The 22,405-nt window shown below is 34.6% G+C and overlaps 2 protein-coding genes across 9 annotated transcripts; both read left to right on the plus strand.

Moving 5' to 3' along the window:
* Positions 1–1,585: 1,585 nt before the first annotated feature.
* Positions 1,586–19,424, plus strand: LOC115983760. 8 transcript variants are annotated; one of them, XM_031106524.1, is made up of 6 exons: positions 1,587–1,926; positions 3,179–3,248; positions 6,392–6,481; positions 12,727–12,819; positions 14,190–14,457; positions 19,047–19,424. In XM_031106524.1, exons 4-6 carry the CDS (start codon positions 12,736–12,738, stop codon positions 19,193–19,195), a joined length of 501 nt encoding a protein of 166 aa, XP_030962384.1. In that variant the 5' UTR covers positions 1,587–1,926; positions 3,179–3,248; positions 6,392–6,481; positions 12,727–12,735; the 3' UTR covers positions 19,196–19,424. The 8 variants fall into 8 exon arrangements, with proteins under 8 accessions (XP_030962386.1, XP_030962385.1, XP_030962384.1 ...); XM_031106526.1 differs by lacking the exon at positions 6,392–6,481 and having other exon boundaries at positions 1,586–1,926; XM_031106523.1 differs by lacking the exon at positions 3,179–3,248.
* Positions 3,509–4,267, plus strand: LOC115985101. Its single transcript, XM_031108070.1, has 2 exons — positions 3,509–3,526; positions 3,794–4,267. Exons 1-2 carry the CDS (start codon positions 3,509–3,511, stop codon positions 4,265–4,267), a joined length of 492 nt encoding a protein of 163 aa, XP_030963930.1.
* Positions 19,425–22,405: the final 2,981 nt, after the last annotated feature.

Genomic DNA, 22,405 nt, shown 5'->3' on the forward strand with positions numbered 1-22,405 from the left:
GTTATTACTTATATATATATATATATATATATGTATGTATGTATTTCATAATACCTTAGTTTCATACCATATGAATTTATTATACAACTTATGTGGGAGCATTTTTTGCTTCAAGGAAACTCATGTTTTACATGGGCAAATTTTGCTTGTCCCACATTGGAAAGATGGTCTTCCCCTTTCTACCTTCTAAGGGATGAACCAATGAGATAGAGTACCACTAGTTTGGTTAAATATATAACTTATGTGGGAGCATTTTTTGCTTCAAGGAAACTCATGTTTTACATGGGCAATTTTTGCTTGTCCCACATTGGAAAGATGGTCTTCCCCTTTGATGGTCTTCCTCTTTCTACCTTATAAGGAATGAACCAATGAGACAGAGTACCAAACTAGTGGTACTCTGTCTCATTGGTTCCCAAACTAGTGGTACTCTGTCTCATTGGTTCATCCCTTATAAGGTAGAAAGAGGAAAGCTATCTTTCCAATGTGGGACAAAAGAATTTAGGCCAAGGCAAGGCAATCAAGCCAAAAAAGCCAAAGCCAAAGCCAAAGACAAAAATTCTTGAGTACCTACAACTTAAAAGTAAAATATTTATTTATTTTTATTATCTATTCTATTATCTAATTTTAAGTAAATTAATAAAAAAGAAAACTATTTACATTTGAATTTGAATTAAGCCGTGCACCGCACAGGCATAATGCTAGTATGTATGTTTGTGTGTGTATATATATCCCACATTTATTAAAAAACTAGCCTCATCACATGTGCTTCGTGCGTGCAATGAGTTATTTTATTTTATTTTTAGTATCATAATTTTTCATTCATTCCAATTTGAGGTTTAGACATTCTTTCATTAATATTACGCATTTAGAACTACTAATACAACTAAAAGTGTCATGAGTTTTTTTTTTTTTTTTTTTTGAGAAACAAACAGACACACACAAGGGAGAAGGAAATGAGTTTTAATATAAAAACACGCCACAACTCTACTCAAAAGTTATGATGAGTGTCATGAGTGAGTCTTAGTGGTCCTATTTTGTACCAAAAATAACATGTTTTTATTTTTTATATATAATTTTTATTTAAAAATTTTAATTTATAAGTAGATAAAATAATTTAAAAATCAATTGAACCTAGTTTTTAGGTTATGTTTAAGTGGAAATTAGAGTTATATTTTTATTAGATTGTCTTTTAGTTTTGTTTCTACTTTTTTTTTTTGAGAAATAATTATAACATGCTACTAACCCTGCAATTCAAACCTTTTTCCCTCCTAGACCCCAAACATTTTGTATATGAGGAGGTGTTAATTCAACTACAAAGTCTTTGGCTAGTTTTATTTCTACTTAGACATAAGGATACATTGATATTTTTGAAATAAAAAAATCAAAAATAAAAGACCTTTGGTACATGTGATTAAAAACTAAAAATTATTATTTAAAAATTTTTATGAAAATACATGTAGGTGAAATATATAAAAATAATAGAAATGTTATTTAAAAACTAAAAATTGTTATTTAGAAATACTCACTAAACACTCCTAAAGTAACTTAAAATAATAGTACAGAAAATAATTATTTTTAACCCAAAAATTTCAGCTAAAAAAATACCCTTTTTCTCTCCCAATAATAACCGATGTCTTCCGCTCTCTTTTCAGATTCTCTTATGCAACCATCTTCCTCCTGAAAATCAAAACCCTCTCCTTCCCCAAAATCAAAACCCAAAAACCCAAACTTTTTAACGCAACCTCTTAAGCAGCGCCTCTTCAATCTCAATCCCATCCAAGCCTCTCTTCCCCGCGGTCCGTCGAAGGCGAGAGTGACAGCGGCACCGCTGATTTTCTCTAATTTGTATCTGAGAAGCAAGTCCGTAAGGCAGAGAGCCACCACCCACTGTCAGGCATCCATTCCGCCACCGTCAGATTGCTGCTGGTAATTATTTTCTGTTTTAAAATTTTGGACATTATGATTTAGGTTTTGGGTTTTTCCTGAGATTTGTTTTTTTATTTAGCCGTTCGTGGTTGGTAGTGTTGGAGAATTGGAATTATTAGGATGAGAGGAAAGGAGGATGGTATAACCTCAAAAATCAAATTGTCTTTTTGTGGGTATTGTTGCATATTGCTATATGATGGAAACATTTGTGTTTTTGTGGGAATTTTATTTTTGTTTTGAAATTTGGGGTTGGTTACTATAGCTGTTTGAGATTCCTAACAGGTGTTTGATAGAATGCCTGGGAGAGCTATACTCTCAGGTGATTGTTCTCCGTTAGTGTTGGCAGTAATAGTTTTAAAAACATGCATTTTTTGTTCACGGAATCTTTTAAACTCATAACCAATCTTTTAATACATGCATTGTACTTCTTTTAACCTCGTAAACTGAAGTACAATTCTCCTGATTAAAACTTTCAAAGAATTTATTGCCTATGCAGTTTTATGTTGTAAAAACATCATAACCATGAATCACCTGAAAGTTTTGAGGAATTTGCTGGTGGAATCTTTTGATTTTCCTGTAGAATGTTGTGGCCCTTGTTTAAAAAATATTATTAAATTATGTTCGACTCTTGGCCTTTTGCTGTTTTTTTTTTTTAATTTATGAATTTTATTATTTTTGAAATTTTATTTAGCAATACTTATTATTATTATTATTATTTGAAACTGCAATACTTATTAATTTAATAATATGTAAAATATATATAATAATATTTTTTGCTTGAACTTTTGTGTGTAACTGTGTATATCTTAGACATTTGAGTCTAGGTGTTTATTGCGAATTTCAGTCGGTAACAAAACCCAACCCTTCCCCCCCCCCCTCTCTCTCTCTCTCTCTTTCTCACTCTCTCTGTTCTTTGCTTGGTACTTTTTTTTTTCATCTGGGTTTTTGTAATTCTTTTTTCCAATATGCATGTTTAATTTTTTTCTTGATTAGTGATACTATGCACTATTAATTTGGTTTGCAATTGTGGATTACTTTGTGGGTTTTGTTTTTTAGAGAGAGATTTGACAAAGCAATGTACTATATAGCTTTGCTATATCAATTCTTGGGTATGATACTATGATCTTCCTCATTGTTGTGCCATTAGCTGAGAAGATAATTTACTTTCTTGGTGTTATTTATCTGTTCTTTAAAGTGCACTCCACATGCTTGATGAAATGTTTGAGTTGAATTTTATGGGTAATTTAAATAGGTTGGATAAAGTTCTTGCATTGGGTTCAACTTCTAGCTGCAGAGAGCCATTTGAATGATGGGAATATGAGGTATTTCTCTTTTGAAAACCTATTTAGTAGGTGAGGAGGAAGTTTGCCTAGGAAGGACTATTGTAACAGTAGATGATTAATAGGTTGTGGGATGTAATGATAGTGTTGGGCTATTGGGGAAACACCACTTTTGGAACTTAAAATGCTTTAAGAATTTTTTTTTTCTTTTTTTTTTGCTTTAAGTTAGGATTCACAGACACAAACACGGGTAGGGGTACAATACGACGACACAAGCAATTTTTGAAAAATTTTAACATGATATGGCAGATAGGACACAGGTACGACACCCCAAACAAAGTATCCGTGCATCCTAGAAGTAGTGGTTATTATATCATCTTCCTGGTTATTATAGGCTTTCTAATTCTGATGAGCTAATACTATGAGGGGTTTGGAGGTTGATGGTATTTTGTATGAGGTGGAGTCAGAGATTCAAGATCAAGTGGCGGGTTTTTATGAGTCTTTATATCAAGAGTCAGAATCTTGGAGGCCCACTGTTGATGGCCTAGTGTTTGCAAATTTGGATGAAACTGATTGGCTTTCCCTAGAAAGGGAGTGAGAAGGAGGAGATCATTGCGGCTCTTTGGGAAGCTGAGGGTGATAAGGCTCCTAGCCCTGATGGCTTTACCATGGCCTTCTTCCAAAAATGTTGGTGTGTGCTTGAGATGGAGATTTTGGCTTTCTTTTTAGGCTTCCATAAAGAATGTATATTTGAGAAATCTCTCAATGCCACCTTTTTGTGTTTGATACCTAAGAAGACTAATGCGGTTAATATTAGAGACTTCTGCCCTATCAGCCTTGTGGGTAGCTTGTATAAGCTTTTGTCAAAGGTGTTGGCACATAGACTTCGATTGGTTTTAGATAAATTGATCTTCAACTCCCAAAACTCCTTTGTTGGGGGAAGACAAATTCTTGATTCCATTCTTATTGCAAACGAATGTCTGGACAGTAGACTGAAGAGTGGAAATCCGGGTGTAATTGTTAAATTGGATATTAAGAAGGCTTATGATCATGTGAACTGAAGTGCCTTGTTTTATCTTATGGAGAGGATTGGTTTTGGGGAGAAGTGGGGGAGATGGATGAAGGTGTGTATTTCTACAGTTTGCTTTTCAGTGCTTATCAATGGGTCTTCAACTAGTTTCTTTGGTAGTTCTCGTGGTCTTCGTCAAGGGGATCCCTTATCTCCACTCTTGTTCTTGTTGGTGATGGAGGCGTTGAGTAGGTTGTTGAAGAAGATAGAAGATGGAGGCTTTCTTAGCAGTTTCCAAGCAAGCCCCACTGTGGGAGAAGGAGGTTTGCACATTTCTCATCTTTTATTTGTTGATGATACTATTCTTTTTTGTGATGCTTCTAGGGAACAACTATTATATATTCGTATGGTTTTGATCTTCTTTGAAGCTATCATAGGCTTGAAAGTAAATGTTGGTAAGAGTGAGATTGTGCCAGTTGGTGAGGTTGGGAATTTGGATGCTTTGGCCCGCATTTTATGTTGTAAGTTTGGCCGTTTGCCCATGACTTACTTGGGTATGCCTTTGGGGGCTCATTTTAAGGATTCTTCAATTTGGAACCCAATTATAGAAAGGAGGGAGAAAAAGCTCTCAGGTTGGAAGCGATTATATCTATCAAAAGGGGGTAGGCTTACTTTATTGAAGAATACTTTATCAAGCCTTCCCACTTATTATTTATCTTTGTTTACTATTCCACAACATGTGGCGAATAGATTAGAGAGGATCCAAAGGAATTTCCTAGAGATCTACCGATGTATTTAAATATTCACTTGTTGCTTGGAAAAAGGTTGTGTGGCCGGTGGAGGCAGGTGGATTGGGGATCCGGATGATTGGGTTGTTTAACCAAGCTTTACTGGGGAAGTGGCTTTGGCCCCTTGGGAAGGAGGCCACACACTTATGGCGTCAAGTCATAGACTCCAAATATGGGGAAGGTAGTGGTGGCTAGTGCACTAGAGCTGTTAGAGGAACGCATGGTTGTGGGATGTGGAAGAACATTAGGAAGGGGGCAGGGAATTTCTTTGGTCATGTGTTGCATGCGGCGGGAAAGGGTTTTTGTATTTGGTTCTGGCATGATCCTTGGAGTAGTCCTACTCCTTTGAAAGAATTATATTCGGAATTGTTTGCTTGTGCTGTGGATAAAGAAGCTAGGATTTCTGATATGGTTGACATTGCACTTGATGGGGGTGATAGAAGCTAGAACTTACTCTTCCGCCATGAGTTTCAACATTGGGAGACTGCAAGGTTTTATGCTTTCTTTATATCTCATCCAAAATACCTATGGGGGGTGATGATACCATGGTTTGGCAATTGAATTGTAGTGGTGTCTTTGATATGCGTTCTTTTTATAAATCATTATTGAAAGCTCTATCGGTTTTTTTTCCCTTGGCAATGCATTTGGAGTGTTAAGGTTCCTAGAAGGGTGTCTTTTTTCTTATGGACAGCTGCTAGGGGTGGAATTCTCACAATAGATAACCTTGTTAAGAAGAACTTGCCTCTTGTTAATTGGTGTTGCCTATGTCGGTGTGAGGAGGAAACCGTGGATCATTTATTACTACATTGCAAGTTTGTCCAATTGCAAGTTTGTCTATACCTTGTGGAGTGAAGTCTTCTACTTGTTTGGGGTTTAGAGGGTGATGCCAAAGACAATAGTCTCTCTATTTTCTACATGGTGGAATTGGTTGGGCATTCATTGTTCCAATGTTTGGAATATGGTACCGGCGTGTCTTATGTGGTTAACTTGGAAGGAACACAATGCCCAAACATTTGAGGCACTAAAAGAATTGTGGACCTTTTGAAGCCTTTACTAACTAGGACTTTGTTTGAGTGGTCTCGTATTTGGGGTTTTACGCGTTGTACTTCTTTGCTTGATTTCATTAATTCTGTTAGCTTTTCCCTTTGATCTATTTGTATCCGCTTTTTTGCAGTGAGTTTACTATTGTAAACTCATTGTACTTTTCTTATCAATAAAGTTTTTATTACCTGTCAAAAAAAAAAAAATGATTAGCTTCAACTTGGATTGGTGATTTATATGAAAGTGAAGACGTAATAACATGTTCTTCTTCCATTTATTTCATTTTCACTTTGTTTTTCCATTTACCTATTTTAAACTTACAATTTTCTATTTTAAATGGGGTACAGGTTTTCTTCTCTAGAATCAAACTAGCGGTGTTGGGTAATAAATAAAAGTTTTGAGAATAAGGTCCAACTGTTTCAAGAACCCAAAATAAGGTTTGCTCTAAAATTTCTTATGCAATTTTCAAATTAAATATGGCCTCTTATTTGAAGATGAGAGTTGAAACTTTCGACCTATAAATTAGTTTCCCGAGTTCCATCACATTCATTTGCCATTCACCAATTATCATAATCTTAGTTTGCTTATTGCAACATGAGGACATAATGTCTTCTAGATTTACACTATTGGGCCTACATTCATTAACTATTTTGAAGAATTTTCCATCTATCTTCCATATCATTACCACTGTATCCTTGCACATTATGATGATTTTAACCTTTTTCACTAATCTCATATAAAAAGGATTGTTCAAAGTGCCTATATACGCTCTGTTTGTTTTGATGTAAAATATTTGCAAAGGTAAAATATTTTACATGTAAAATATTTGTAGGAAAATATTTTCATTTTACCGTGTTTGACAGTGTACATGACAATACTGTGTAAAATATTTTCCAATGGTTGGCACAAAGTAAAATGAAAAAAAAAAATAATAATAATAATAAATTAAAACATTTTTTTATTAACTTCCAAAAAATACATAGAGACGGATGAGGGATCACTAGAGCTAGTAAGAAATACTGTTTTTTACTTAATTTTGAACAAACTTTCTGCCAAGATCTATAAAAATTTTTGCTCACTTTACAACAAACAAATTCATTTACCTTCTAAAGTGAAGCTAAAGTTAGTTTCTAATTCAAAACGCTGGAAAATAGCAATATGAAATTAGATTGTCTTCAGAAAGCTGGGCAAGTACTTTACTGTGTAACACAAGAATAAGTATATGTTCATCCACCATCCCACATACAATAAGATGCTCAAAAATCTCAAAATTGGTTTTATTTTCTACACCAAGCTAAGATGATAAATCATTGACTGTTGCTCCATAATAATACAACCATCATGGTAACCCCATTTGGCTCAACATCACTCACTAGCATCAAATTAAACAAGTCCAATGCCTACTTCGAACAATTATGCACCACATATCCATCAAACATTGAGGTCCAAGTAACCACATCTCTCACAAAACTTTGATCAAACGCTTCACGCACAAATCCAAACACTCACGTTCAGCATAAAAATGGACCAACCCATTTTGCACTACCAAATCCGAATCAAAAGATTCAAAACCTATCTTCCAAACCCAGCAACGAACCGATACCCCCTCTAAAACTGCACAAAATTGCTCGCACGCCTTGAGCCCAAAAACGAAGCTCTGGCAGTCTATTTCAACGCATTCTCGGCCATTTGACAAAAAGATGAAAACCCCATGGTGGAAATTTTGGCTTTACAGTAGCCCCTGATCATAGTGCTCCACATATAAGTATTAGGTCTTTCAATCTGAGAAAAAAGCACACGGGCATATTGAATGTCACCAGAACCGGCTAAAGCGCAAAATGCTAAGACACAGCGGTGCCTCGTACTTGCCAGTAGTGCCTGGAGCTGGTGATTGGTGGGAGAGGGGAACGGTGGTGGCTGGGTTTTTGGAGAGAAATCTGAGAGGGAGAGTTTGAGCATGAAAGTGACTGTGGGAGTGAAGGAGAGATAAGTATCGGAGTGTGAGAGAGTGAGCAAATGTAAAATGTTTTACCAAAATTTTAAGTGTAAAATATTTTACATAAATTTGCTTAGGTTGATTTGGTTAACTTAAAATATTTTACTTTTGTCCAAATATTTTACTACAAAACAAACACCGTAAAATTGGAAAATATTTTCCTGAAAATATTTTACATCGAAACAAATGGAGCGATAAGAACTTTTGGAGGTAGATGTCATAGGCTTAATTTTAAGAAGACACTATATTAAGAGCAGTTATATGTTCTAGCAAAAAAAAAAAAAACTCTGTGTTTTTATTTTATATATATAATTTTTATTTTGACAATCTAATTTATAAGTGGATAAAGTAATTTGAAAATTAATAGGAGAGTTGTCATATTTTTTAGGCAATGTTTTAGTGGAAGTTAAAGTCGCATTTTTACCAAATTGTCCTTTAGTTTTGTCTCTACTTAAACATAGGGGTGTAAGGACATTTTTGAACTAAAAAATGAGAAATCCAAAAAGGAGAAGTCCCTTAAATAGTAGTATAGATGTTGCGTAGTAATTCTTTTGTATTCTAAAATTATTAGTAATTATCAAAGCAAATGTAAGAGCACTTTTATAGTAATGGATTTAACTATGATTTGCGTTCATGTAGCCTAAGTTTTTTGTTATCATTTTCAAGTCATAGTACCTTCAAATAAACTAGATAGTTTTAATATTTATTTAAATATACCATGTATCGCACAGGTTAGCGACTAGTACATTATATATAATTGTTAACAGTGACTGAAATTTTAGAGAATATAATTGTTCATAAATTATTCTTAGCAAGAGAACAAATTAGAGATATTATATATTTATCCATACAAGTTTCATCCTTTTTAAGCTTTGTTTATTTCAATATAATGCATTTTCATTCAAAAATGGATTTGTAAAACAAGTTCAAGCCTATCTTTAGGTTTGATTTAGAAAAAGCCAAGCTTAAACATAATAACGTATTTATAAACAAGCTCTTAAATATGAAGGTTGATTGAAGTATATATAATATAATATTAGGCAGAAATACCTTTTAAGTTCCTATATTTTTGGGGGGGGGGGGGTATATTTTTCGTTCTGGTCTTTATGTTTTTAATGCATTCAATTTGGTACTTGTTTTTCAAAAAATTTCATTTTGATCTTCCTATTGAAAAGGTCCATTTTAGAATAAAAATTTAAAAATATATATATAAAATAATGAATTTAAAAGGAAAAAAAATGAATAAAAGAAATCGCCATCTTTTCTTGTACTTTCTTGGTGGCAACCAAACACAAGATTAGAGAGAAAACTTTACCTTGCTCATCGATATGAAGGAACAAAAGCAAAAGGTCTTGTCTCCTCTCTTCTCCTCTATTCTCAGCATTGCAAGGTAAAGCCCTATTAGAAATTGTATTGTATAATAGTCTTTGTATTTTTTGTACATTTATTGTGGAATCTCCTTCATTTGAGTCTCTACTAGACCATTATCATATTCTCCATCTTCAACCAATGGTTGATATTCGATCTAGGGCTTGGAGGAGTTCTTCAATTGTTGGACTGATTGTGGAAGATTTATGGTCTGTGAGTTTTCTGACTATTCAAAGAACAGGTTTTGCTTCATCTTCCACCCCTTCCCTCTTATTTTTCTTAAACCTTGCTGACCTATATACACATTCAAGGTATCATTTTTTGTGAGCTTTTGTTTAATCTGCTTCTTGGCTACATTGTTAAGCATCATAGTTTTGGTGCAAACAGAGGATTTTCATATTCCATTATGGAACTTAGGATTTTATTCCCAAACGAAAAGCCTTTTCTTTCAATCTTTTGTTCTGATTGTTTACCCAAAATCCTTGTTTTTGATTCTTACTTTCTTTCATTTACAATTCTCTTTCATATCCACTTCCTTCCTAGTGGGTTCTGTTAATTCTTGCGAAATTCACCTGGAGATTGGATGTTAGCCATTTTGAAGATCATTCTTTTGATCAATTGCCAAAGAGAATGCTTAGTGCTGTTTCTCCTCTCAGCAAACTATGACCTGAACATTTATGATTTTGGGCCAGCATGTTATTGATGCTTGAAGGTCCTAGTGTGGAGATAAGCATGTGAGTTTGTTTTTCTTGAGATTTGAAGCATGCCCCTTTGGTTTTTAACTCATTTCTATAGCGGGTCTTGATCACAACATGGTTCTGAGCTTCAATTCTTTTGGCTTGGCTCTTGTGGTCAGTTTTATGAGATTGTGACATCAAGCTGTCCTCCACATTGGTATGGTGCTACAGATTTGGAAAGAGATTCTCATCTTTTCGCTGTGCATTTTCCTGCACTTACTGCATCTGTTGTGAGGTTCACAGGGGCTGGTGGTTGCTTGGTTGTTGGGATGCTTACTTCTCTTTCTGCAACTGTGGATGTTGCACTTTGTTTTTGCTATGGTGGTTTACTCAGTTTGCAGCTGGGTTTCATTGGTTTCTGTTGCCATTGGTATTGGCATGTCTTCTAAGAATTTGATGCCAGATTTTAGACTTATGGTGTGCTACCTCACTGCATTTGAAAGGTTCTGTCAATCCATGTCTAGTACTCTAGGCACTCTACTCTGTTTTGGAGCCCTGGTGCTCATCATATTTTTGGAGCCATGGGGCTCACCTTTACGCAGAAAGTTCTGCATCATTACTGGTTTTAGTAGAAAGTTCTGCGTTGTTTCCGGTTTCTGCAGCAAGTTCTGCGTTGCTTCTGGATTTGTTTCTGGTTTAGTTGTTCTCCATTGATGTGTTGGTGTTTGTCGGCAATACTTTGTTGGGTCTATTGTTCTCCAGCCAGTGTTGGTGTTTTTGCAGCTGTCATTCTAGTTTCCATCGTTGCCCTTTTACGGCATCTTTTGTCTGCGATCAGTGGCGCCTCTCACTGGCACCTTCGCGTTGCACTTGATCATGGCATCTTGGAGCTCACATTGAGCCTTTTACTTCTGCTATGCAGGATTTCTTCTTCTTCATCTAGGTTCATATGTGTGTACACTCCATCTTGACTCTTGAGGGGGCCTATTCGAAATTGTATTGTGGATTTGTCTTTGTATTTTGTACATTTTATTTTAGTCTACACATTTTCCATATTTTCCACGTGATTTTTTTAATTAATTAGGAATTACCGACTTAGTTAGTTTGTTAGTGATATTTTCTTCGGCTACCACTTGTATATATAAGAGTGCTTTGATGTAATTTACACACATTGATAATACAAGCTAGGTTGCACGGACACCGACACGGATACGGTGTACGGCAATTTTTGAAAAACAAGGGTACAACATGTCTAAGGTACGATAATTACTTAATTAATTAATATTTATATTTAGGTATTTTTAAAAAAAAATTTAGACGTAATTTATATTTATTTTAGAATTTAAATTAACCAAGAACCGCAAAGAAGTACAATATCACTCATAAAATAGCAAGGAAAAAAACTTAGATACAGTACCTTAAGTGTTGTTCCTTAGGTTCCCATATTAAGATTCAGTCATGTGGCTATTTAATTAAAAAATTCACTTCCATCCCATGAGAAAAATTCACATGATAGAATTTTAAAAGGAGAATCTAAGGAACAACACTTAAATATTGTACTTAAGTCTTGTCCAAATAGCAAATACTAAACAATAAAACAATTTGTCAAGGGCCATTTGTTACCGTTGTTTAAACAACAATTTTTAGTATTTAAACAACATTACATGTATTTTCACACACTTTTTCACTCACACGTATTTTCAAAAAATACAAACCAAAAAATACAAACGTTACTAGAAATCTCTTGCCCTCATTTACTAAACCCATGTAGAAAAACCCATAAAATTAGAAATAGTCAATTACTAAACAACAATGTCAAAATTGCAAAAACAATAAAACCCAACCAAAAAAAGAAGAGAAAAGAACTGAGAAAGAAAGACCGAAAGAGAGAGAGAGAGAGAGAGAGAGAGAAATTGAAACCTGAAGGAGAGAAACTTCGTTCTATGACTGAGGGGGAGAGAGGGAGCTTCGGGGTCGCTAGCGGGGGTTCTTTTGTCGCTGATCTACGGTGGAGTGACTTGCTCAGCATTGACTAGGCAAGAACAGAGCCAAGAGAGGCGCTGAGGGGCTTTGGTGCAAGAGAAGGAAGAACTGAGAGGTAGATGTCTTTTAGGGCTTTTAGTTGATTGTTATGCTCAAACCAGGATCAATGGTGAGTGGTTTGTCCAGTTGTCAAAATCTTGCTTCTTTTTTTTTTTCTTTTTTAAAGATCTGCCGTGTCTGGGACGTACCGGCGTGTTGCGACTGTGTCACGGCCATGTCTGGGCTGTACCCAGATTTTTAAAATTTAAAAAAAAAAAATTTCTGGTTCGCATTTGGTACGGATTTGGGAAGTGTCTTACCAGTACCCGTGTCCGAAATGTGTCGGACACGGGTACTTGGCCAAAATAGGCGTGTCCATGCAACATAGAATACAAGAAGTTATTTATTTTACTCTAGATTTTGACAAGCCCTAAGCTCAAGTTTTAGCTTCACCAAACCAAAGCATGTTCTAGTTTCATCTAATTGCAATTTTTTTTTTCTTTTTCTTTTTTTGTGTAAAACTGAAAAACCCTAATAAAAATTATGTCTTTTTGTTTCTCTTTTTTCTTTTTCTTTTTTTAATTTTTTGTTGTTTATGTGTGTGTGTTTCTCTTTTTAGAATTTAAAAATGGATGAGACTATGAAGCAATTCCAAGAGGGCTTAATTGAGCTTGAAACTGAAGCTGAGCATCTTCTTTTAGCTCGCCATCAGGTATTTTTCTCAAACTCACTGCTTTGTTTTGGAACATTTTGTTATGTTGCTAAGAAAGTGTGGGAAAATACAAAGACATTTGACATTTGATGCTTGAGGACAACTTCTATTCACTATTTTAAGACAAGTCTGTTAATTTAGAACTCAAAATTGAAACATTAATGCTTAAGAACGCAAAATTATAAATTTTTGCTGTTATCGGGGAACTGAGAAACAAAATTGCAAAGCTCAACTAAGTCCAATACAAGTTGTTTGGCTCGGTTGAGTTAATAACCCTATTTTTTATTTACTTGAAGAAAAAATTTTAATTTGTTGTTATTGTTGTTGTTTGGTTGTTTTTTTCCCTCTTTGATTAAAATTATGTTTACCTAAAGAAAGGGGAAGGGAAAGGAAAGGAATTAGAGAAGAAAATAATTCAAAATTCTTCCTTGGAAGTAAACAAAAAATTTCTCTTCAAAATAGGTGAGATTTGGAGAGAAAAATTGGTTGCAAGGTGGGCTATGACTTGTGGAGTTTTGTTTTCTGATCTTTTGGGATGCATAGGGTTTAGCAGAGAAGGTGATTGATTTATTTCTTGGTTGGAGAAAATGGGTGGTAAACATTCATCAAACATATGGAAAATGTTTCCTTTGAGTTTGATGTGGACTATATGGAGAGAATGCAATAGGCATACATTCAAGGATGAGAAGCACACAGGAAATAAGTTGCTTGTATTTTTTCTAGTTCCTTATTTGGTTGGTCTCAAGACATGGGGTTTTACGAATAGGGATTCTATTGTTATGTTTTTAGATACACGGCCTTTTGTAGATAATTTTTTAATTTCTTGTAATTCTTTAGGCTCTTCGTGTTCATTTTACATGAAGTAGCCTCTTTTTAATAAATTATTATTACCTATTGTTAAAGACGAGAATAAAATAATATAGAGAAGTGGTAGCAAAACAAAGAGAAAACACAAGGGATTACGTGGTTTGGCCAACGGCCTACATCCACAGGATAAAGCCATGGTGGCTGCATCTTTACTGTATTCTCAAGTGTTGATTACAATGAACCATAGTAGGGCATATATAAGAGCTAGGGTTAGCCCTACATGGGCTTACAATATATTGGGCCTCTTGACCATTTTACATTAACATAAACTCAATGTCTTCAACACCTAAAAAAACAAAAAAAAAAAAAATATATATATATATATATATATTTCTTCTTTTTACTTTAAAGGAGGTAATATAGCTTTTTATTTTTTTCTTTCTTTCTTTTTTATGCGTGTGTATGTGTGATGGATAAATCTTACTTTCTTTGTGAGGACATGAAGGGTTACTTCCTATCAAAAAAGACATGAAGGGTTACTGATTCCTTTGATGAAAATGTAGCTAGTTGAAAATGATAGAGTGAGGAATGGGAATAGGGAGGCGCTTACTGCATTGAGGAAGAGGGCTCGGACAACAAAAACTAGCGTTCCATCTCCTTTTGAGTCAATAATGAGAGATATTGGGGGTCCCGAATCCAAGCCCTTGGTGAAGGAGGTATGTACCACCTGTGGCAACCATGACTCTAATGAGCGGACATGGATGATGTTCCCCGGGACTGATCTCATTGGTAGGATTCCATTTCATGCTGCTCATACCATCTTGGAGACAGGTTTTTCTCAAACCTTTCTTATTTTATTGCAATTATGTGTTTAAGTTGCTTTTTAATATGGTAGTTATAGATATACACACACTCATCACATACCAAATGAGGTGATTTAGTAAGGAGTTCCTAGGCTTACTAAGTTTTTGAGTATGTTGAGTTGAAGAAATACAAAATTAACATACATCAGAAATGAAACTTTTGTTCTTTCTAGAATTTGTGCTCTTTTGTCATGAGGGTGATTTTGTAATATGTGTGTGTGTGTGTGCACGCGCGCACGCATATGTGTCCATATGAAAATTGTCTCTGTTACCCAAATATTACTTGCATACTACTGTAAGTAAGCCTCTTTCTATAAATATTAACTCAAGTCAAACAATAGCTCTATTCCAACGCTCTGAATTCCTCCATCCAGGACAAATAAATTAAAGTTTTTAAATTTAATTTCTCTGCGTTGTTTGTTCCCCTAGTAAACAATAACATTTTGGATTCATTTGAGAAATGCAATAGAGAAGGCTTAAAATTTTAATTTGTTAGAGATACTTGTAAATATATAGAATAAGACCAATTAAGAAGCAATGACAAGCCTGATTCTAATAGGTATTAGATTGATTGTTTTGGATTCTTGAACCCATATCTTGGAACTCAGAACCCTGTTTTGATAATCCACATGGTCAACTAAATTTGTCTAATGATAAGTTGATATCTAAAGTTAGTTACAAAATATAAATATATATATATATATATATATATATATTGGGTGCATGTGTAGCTTTCCAATAAAAAACTAGTTACAAATAAAGGAATAGCTAGATGTTTTATATGTTCAAGTATCAAACATTCCATGATATTGTCATTGTATTATTGGCTTGATATATTGGTTTTTATCCCTGATTTCAATCATGGGGATTGTTGTCAATTACATATCCAAAAAAAATGGTGATTGTTGTCAAGGCTATTGTTTTGTTGGTCTTATAGCAGTTCTTAACAACTTACAATGCCCAGTTTGTAATTTGTGCTAGAAAAAGCATTGTGGCTCTCCCTATATGCATGCCATATGATCTTGGATGCAAGGTCGGATTGAGTTTATAACAGTTGGATCACAAAATCAAGATTTTGTTCTGTCCTATTACAAACTGATATCTAGATGAACCTCCTTGTGTCGTTGTAACATTTAGTATTTATGATGTGGTGATGGAAGATTAATTTGTCACTGCTTGCAATTTTTTAATCCAAGATTTATTTTTATTTTTATGGGAAAATGTGTGAAGTTCGTTAGAATAATAGTTAAGTGATTTAATTCACCTCTTTCCTATTAGTTTAAGTTTTGGGGACTGGTGATAGTTTATCATTTATTAAGGCTCCACCTCCCCTTTAAAAATTAAAAATTCCATGGGTACTCACTTATTGAGGGAGAAATAAGTGGGGGAGAAATTGGGTCCGTACATTAGGGATTGTATTAGAATAATGATTATGTGACTAAATTCACTTATTTCTTATTCGGTTAAACTTTTGGGACTAGCAGTAGTTTATCGAAGTCCGATTGTAGCAAGATTCGTATGATTTTAAAGATATAGTTATAAGAATTTTAGGCTTAAATTTTTTTTTTAACTTGGGTTTCTATTTTACAAGTTATGGTTAGTTTTATGAGGCAAGATTTTTCCTCCAAATTACTAGCTGGCATTTTTTAAAATAAGCCACTTGCCATTGGGTCTTCTGAGAATCACATGATTTTTTTAAAGACTTAACAATGATTTCCTGTTAAGCCTATAATGTTTTTTTTTTTTTTTTTTCCTCTTTCCAATCTCACTTTCCCTAAATTGCAACTAATCTTTATCATTGTCAATCATTTGCTAAGAATTTATCTAGTAAAAAATGCTGCACCTTTTCCAAATTAAGATCACCGGTCTCTTCACGTTTCTAAGCAATGATGTTGTTTTCTTGACATCAGAAACCAAAGGGATTGGATTTGAATTGTAAATGTGTATGAAGTTTTGACAATGGATAAGGCAGTTCAGCTAAGGAGGAGTTGGGGATGGGCTTGGGCCACGGAATAGGGAATTCAAGAGACCTGTGTGGCTTGGATTGAGAAGTTGGAAGAGGGCTTGATGGATTCAATGTGATTGAGCTATCACTATGATGATGGCTATTTAATTAAGGCCAACAAGCTCTGTAGTTTGTGCACATAGGTGAGAGATTTCCTAGCAAGGGAAGTGCACATGGGTGGGATTGCAGGGAATTTTGGGTGTAATAAGACCATTGGGGAGCTAGAGCACAATTCTACTAGCCAAGCCTTAAGTGAGATGTCACCAAGATAATTAGCCAGAGTTGCCAATGTCAACTGGCCAAACACTGTAAGCAAAATGTTGGCCTTTACACCCCCTTACTGGTGCTAGATTGCCCTAGGTATGATGTAAGCATGGATTTTGTGCTAGGTTTCTCTTGCACCCTTAGGAAGCATGACTTTGCTCTTGTGACTATGGATAAGTTATCCAAAATGGCCCAATCATTCCCTATTTTGAGACCTCCAATGTCTCCAAGGTTGCCAAACTTTATTTTGATGAAATTGTCAAACTATATGGCCTCCCCAAAAACAGAGTCTGATAGAGACATTGGGTTAATGAATTATTTTTAGAACTGTTTGGCCCATAGAAAGAAAAAAGTTGAAATTCTCGACGGCTTACCATCTGGCAACATATGGCCAGACTGAGGTTGTTAATAAGAACCTTAGGAACATTTTAAGGTGTCTCGTAGGTGAACATGCTAGGAACCTGTATTCTATTCTCCCTATGGCCTGATTTGCATTCAATGCTCTATCAATAGAATCATAGGCATGAGTTCGTTTGAGGTTGTGCATGGTTAGAAGGCTAGGAAACCTTTAGGTCTCCTCCCCATGTCCCCTCATGTTTGAGTGTCTGAGTCAACCAAAGCTTTTGGATGGCATGTCCATGACTTGCATCATGACATCAACAAATGTATTCAAGCAAGTTATAAACAATATAAAATTAAGGTTGATTCTCATCATCGACATTTAGAATTTAACATATCAGATTATGTCATGGTTTATAATTTAGGCCTGAGCAGTTTCCTTTAGGGATAGTTAGGAAATTGCAAGCTCGTAGTGCTGGACCATTTAAGGTGCTAAAGCTAATTGGACCAAATGTGCGTGTCATTGATATTAACACAACTCTTAGCATTATTATTATTATTTTTTATAAGTAACAAAAGTTCATCAATCAAAAAAGAGAATACCCAGGTACACTAGAGGTGTTCTTGAGTAGCAGTACATCAAACTCGCAAATTACAAAAATTAAATCAAATAAATTAGAACAGGGAGGAGAAATTTAAGCAGTATTCCAATCCAGCAAAGAATGAAGGAGGGAATTAATTTCAAATATAGACTACTCATTTCCCTCAAAGCATCTCACATTCCGTTCTTGCCAATGGCACCGCATAACATAGTGAGGCACAACCCTCCGGAAGACGATATTTCTATGTGGGGAAAGAGAGGTGAGAAAAAAAAGCAAGAGCGAGAGTAATTCAAGTATAAGACTAACATTTTTTGCCAAATTACAAAACCACCTTTTTTTTCTGCTGAATTTTCGTGAGGCTCCCACCTCAAGCACCGTACAGCCTTATTTAAGGTGCTCAACTAGGCTCTAAAGGCAAGCACTTTACTAAAGGCACCTCGCAGGCTTCAATGGTGCTTTAGTAGCACCTCACCTCGCCTGATCGTCTAGGCGAGTGCCTAGCTCACGTGTGACTGCACTGCTTTTGAGGTTCAAGATGTGTTGATACATGTATACAAGTATCTGGGGACCATCAAATATGACTTATTTCTTCAAAATTATTTTCCTGCCCAAATATATGATATTTTTAAGAATTATTGGATGGGTTTCATGGGTGACCAAATAGTATCAGTATCTTGGATATGCTGCTAATATAGCTCCGTCATAGGAAAAGAATTCCACCTGAAAGGAGTGGATTCAAGGTAGTGGAACAATGTTGTGAAGTTGCACAGGAAAGGATTCTTAGGATTCTTCGATAACATTTAGCTGCATTTACTTACGCTAAAAACTGTTTTCAGTTTGGCAGTAAACCAGTCATCCAGGTGGCCCATGAGAAGGGATAAAGGACAGACTCTTCAAGAATCAAGAGTTTTTTCAATTTTTAAACAACATTACACGTATTTTTATACACTTTTTCACCCACACGTATTTTCAAAAAATATAAACAATGTTACTAGAACAGCATTACCAAACGAGCCCTAATTCTCCTTATTCTCAAATGGAACCTCCTTCCTTGTAAGAGCAAGGCTGAAGGTGAGGTAATGGGTTCAAGACCCAACTTTCTAATTAAAAAAATTATAAATTATCCACATACTTTTTTTTCTTCATTTATAATCTTACAAGTGGTTGCTTTGTAGAAAATAAAATTAGTTTTCTATCTAATGGTTTATGTTATTGCTTAAGTTACTCGATGCTGCTGATAGTTTTTTGATCTTGATAGTCATTATTGTCAAGAAAAATGTTTCTTCACTTTATATATATAAGATAATTAATATTGTGGATAGTCTGGGCCTTGTCCTTGTAATGTAGATCAAGCACAACTTGACTTTGATGCAAAAAGACTACAGAGCTATATGAAAGAGAAGTCCCTTTTGATTTCAGAAAGAGGTGCCATTGCTGACAGGATCAGTCCAGGTGTACTCAAATCTCTCATAACCCTCTCAGACAAACCAAAGTAAGTGGTGATTTTGGAAATATAGTCTTCGTCATGGCAATAACCTCACCTCTAGTCCCCCTGTGGAAATTGCACTAATTTCTTCTCCATCTCACAATTGTAACATTCACATTTACCTGGTATGAAATTATGTATAGACTAGTTTTGAATGTTTTCCCCTAATCCTGCTCATGAGGGTTGACAATTGCAGCATTTGACTCCCTGTTAGTAATGATAGAAAATTTAGAAGTTAATGATTGTTTGATCATCCTTAATCTTCATGGTTATATTTCTTTTTTGGGTCCTACTTTGCGGTTACACTTTTGTTCAGAACACTTATGCTTGTCAGTGATCAGCATATTATACACGGGTAATTCTTACATGCTCCGGGAGCAATGCTCCCTTCTCTCACATGAAGGGTGGGCCCCATGGTGGGACCCACGCATGGGGTCCACCCCTCATGTGAGAGGAGGGAGCATTGCTCCCGGAGCACCTAAGTTTTTTCCATCATACATACCCGGTAACAGTATTTTTATGACACTTGAATGTACCAACCTTGTTCCTGAAATGCACAGAAAAAGACGGTGTATCATTACCTATTGTAGATGATACAAGTCAAGTTATACAAAATAATATGATGGTCCAAATGTGGCCATCAAAGATAAGATCTCCATTTCCTTTACATGTGTGCACACCATGATGAATGCTTCTTTACTGTTCTATGGCATAATACATGGAACCATATTCCCATGTTTATAGTTAAGACTAGCTAGTATTCAATAATACATGATGAGTCTAAGACCTCTAGCTTTTGTCTTGTTTCCTTTTTGTTTTGTTCCCTATGGCTTTCTTCCTCCCTACTCAAATGAAGTGTTAAAAAGAAGAGTTTGGTGTCAGGTTGAGGGACCTTGTAGTTCTATACTTTTTCCTAGAAGTGTGGAAGTTTCGTGGGGACTCAACAAAAGGTTTGCACATATTGCCCTTGTGTTCTTGCTCTGTGGTCCCTCAACAAAAGGTTTCTACAGGGTCTAATTAGCTAGCTGATGGGAAACTTCCCCTTCTGTTTCTCCTTTTCTTACCACTTTGTTTTACCCTCTTTCACTGTTAGTTTTTATTGCTATTAATAATTGACGTGCCTATAGATAGCAAGAAAAGTAATTTTAGGGTCTGTTTAGTTAGGTGTTTTGGGAACCCAAAAGCGAGTTTTGAAAACTCAAAATTCTATTTCGCAACAGCAATCTCTCATGATTTTTTTTACAAACGCCATTATAAACCCAGAACATTGTTTTGCAACAACTTATACAAATACACCCTTAATACAAGATTTGTAGATGGCCTATGTCATTGTGCATTTTGCACAATAAGCTTGTTATTATTCATAAATTGAGATGTCTAGTGGCTTTGTAAACTGAATGGCTTCATTTTCTATATGTTTAATTTGTAATCAAATGTAAATATATTCTACTTTCATTTTCTTGCTTGGTGACCCAATTCAATTACAAGACTGCATTTGTCTTTGTGTCCGAACTTGTGCCTTTAACATGTTGTCTTTGTGTCCGAACTTGTGCCTTTAACATGTAGTGCTCGTCCATTACTGAAAAGGCATACAGAGTGTGTGGTAAAAGCTTAAATATTCCCATTTAAAACTGGTACTATAGCAAGGAAGCTTTTCATTAAAAAACTGATAGGGTAGGTTGCTAAACTTCTGCAGTTTTTACCATCTAGAATGTATTTTAATGAAGTAAATAAGTATATAATATTCATTACATACGTGTATTCGACCTATAAGCATTTTTAAAATCATTACATATTTTTTTTTTCTTCAATAAATGTGTTATTTTACTAACTTAATCTAATCCAATCATCGCTTGTCACGTGTCCTAGACTTTTTGATTGCAAGATGAATGAAATAAGAGAGATACTACATTCACAACATTTTTACAATAAATCACAGGTGGTTAGTTGTTATTGGTTCAAATTTGAAACTAATACTAAGATTACTTTTTTACCCTTTTGGGGGAAGACTTAGTTACAGTAATTAAGTGTTGTTTCTTATGAGCCCATCACTAACATCACTAATTTATTTTAATAAGTCAATGTGGGATTTAGTTTGCATCCAATATTTTTGTGCAAAAGACAGTAACACAGGCACAACACGTGTCTTACAATAGCCAAGATGTCGACCTCATATCCTATTAGTGCACGTGACCCACTAGACTAAAGTTTACCCCTCAATGTTTAGAGAGCCCCATAACATTAAAGGAACGTAGATAGACAAATTGATACCGACGAGGGGAACACACCATCCCCTAATGATGTGATTCCAGCTAGTAAGATAGTAACCCAAAGGGGACTTGTGTTGTACGTGGGTGGCAGTCTATTCTTGGTGTTAGTTTTAGTCAAAGATTGGCCCAAATATAAAATGCTAAAGTTCGAGACCGTTTAGATTTTACACCTTTAAATTTTAAGTCTGAGGGTTTTTAAATTTTACACCTTGAAATTTCAGTACTTTGATTTTATCTCATGTAGTTATATTTTGTCAATAGTCCTATCCATATATTTTTTGTTAAGTCATGCGTATTTAGTTTGTTAGATAAAATGATGCCACATAATTTTTGTATAAAAAAAATTGAAATAATTAATATAATAAGGACGTCACATCATTTTATTGGAAGAATTAAACATAAGTGGTAAGTTTATGTGGCACTTAATAGAAAATACATAGGAGGAGATATAAATATAAATCAAATATAATTTAAATGGGTAAAATTCAAATTATGAAACTTTATGGTGTAAAATTTAAAGACCTTCAAATTGTAGGGATCTACTTTGAAGTTTAGCCAACATAAAAAATATTAGGACAAAGGAAAGAAACGTAATTCCCTTCCTTAGGTAGTTTAAGAAGGATGGCAACTTTTTATCAATGCTGAAAGTTTGCTTGTGCAATAGACTAATTAAAAGTCATATGTAAAGTAAACAAAATATTATAAATATCATCGAAATTGAATAATAAAATATAAAATATTATTTAAGTTATTGATTGTTTTATCAAAACAAAAATATATATATATATATATGGTAGGATAGTAAAATAGCTAAATAAATAATGAAATTTAATTTCCTTTTAAAAAAATATTAACTTATAAAAATAGAATATAATCAAAATAGTAATTTGAATTTCTTGTAACTTTGGCAATATAATTTCATATAGAGTAGAAATAGCTTCATTTTTTTT

Source organism: Quercus lobata, chromosome 4 (assembly GCF_001633185.2).
Source record: "Quercus lobata isolate SW786 chromosome 4, ValleyOak3.0 Primary Assembly, whole genome shotgun sequence".
Classification (NCBI taxonomy): Eukaryota; Viridiplantae; Streptophyta; class Magnoliopsida; order Fagales; family Fagaceae; genus Quercus; species Quercus lobata.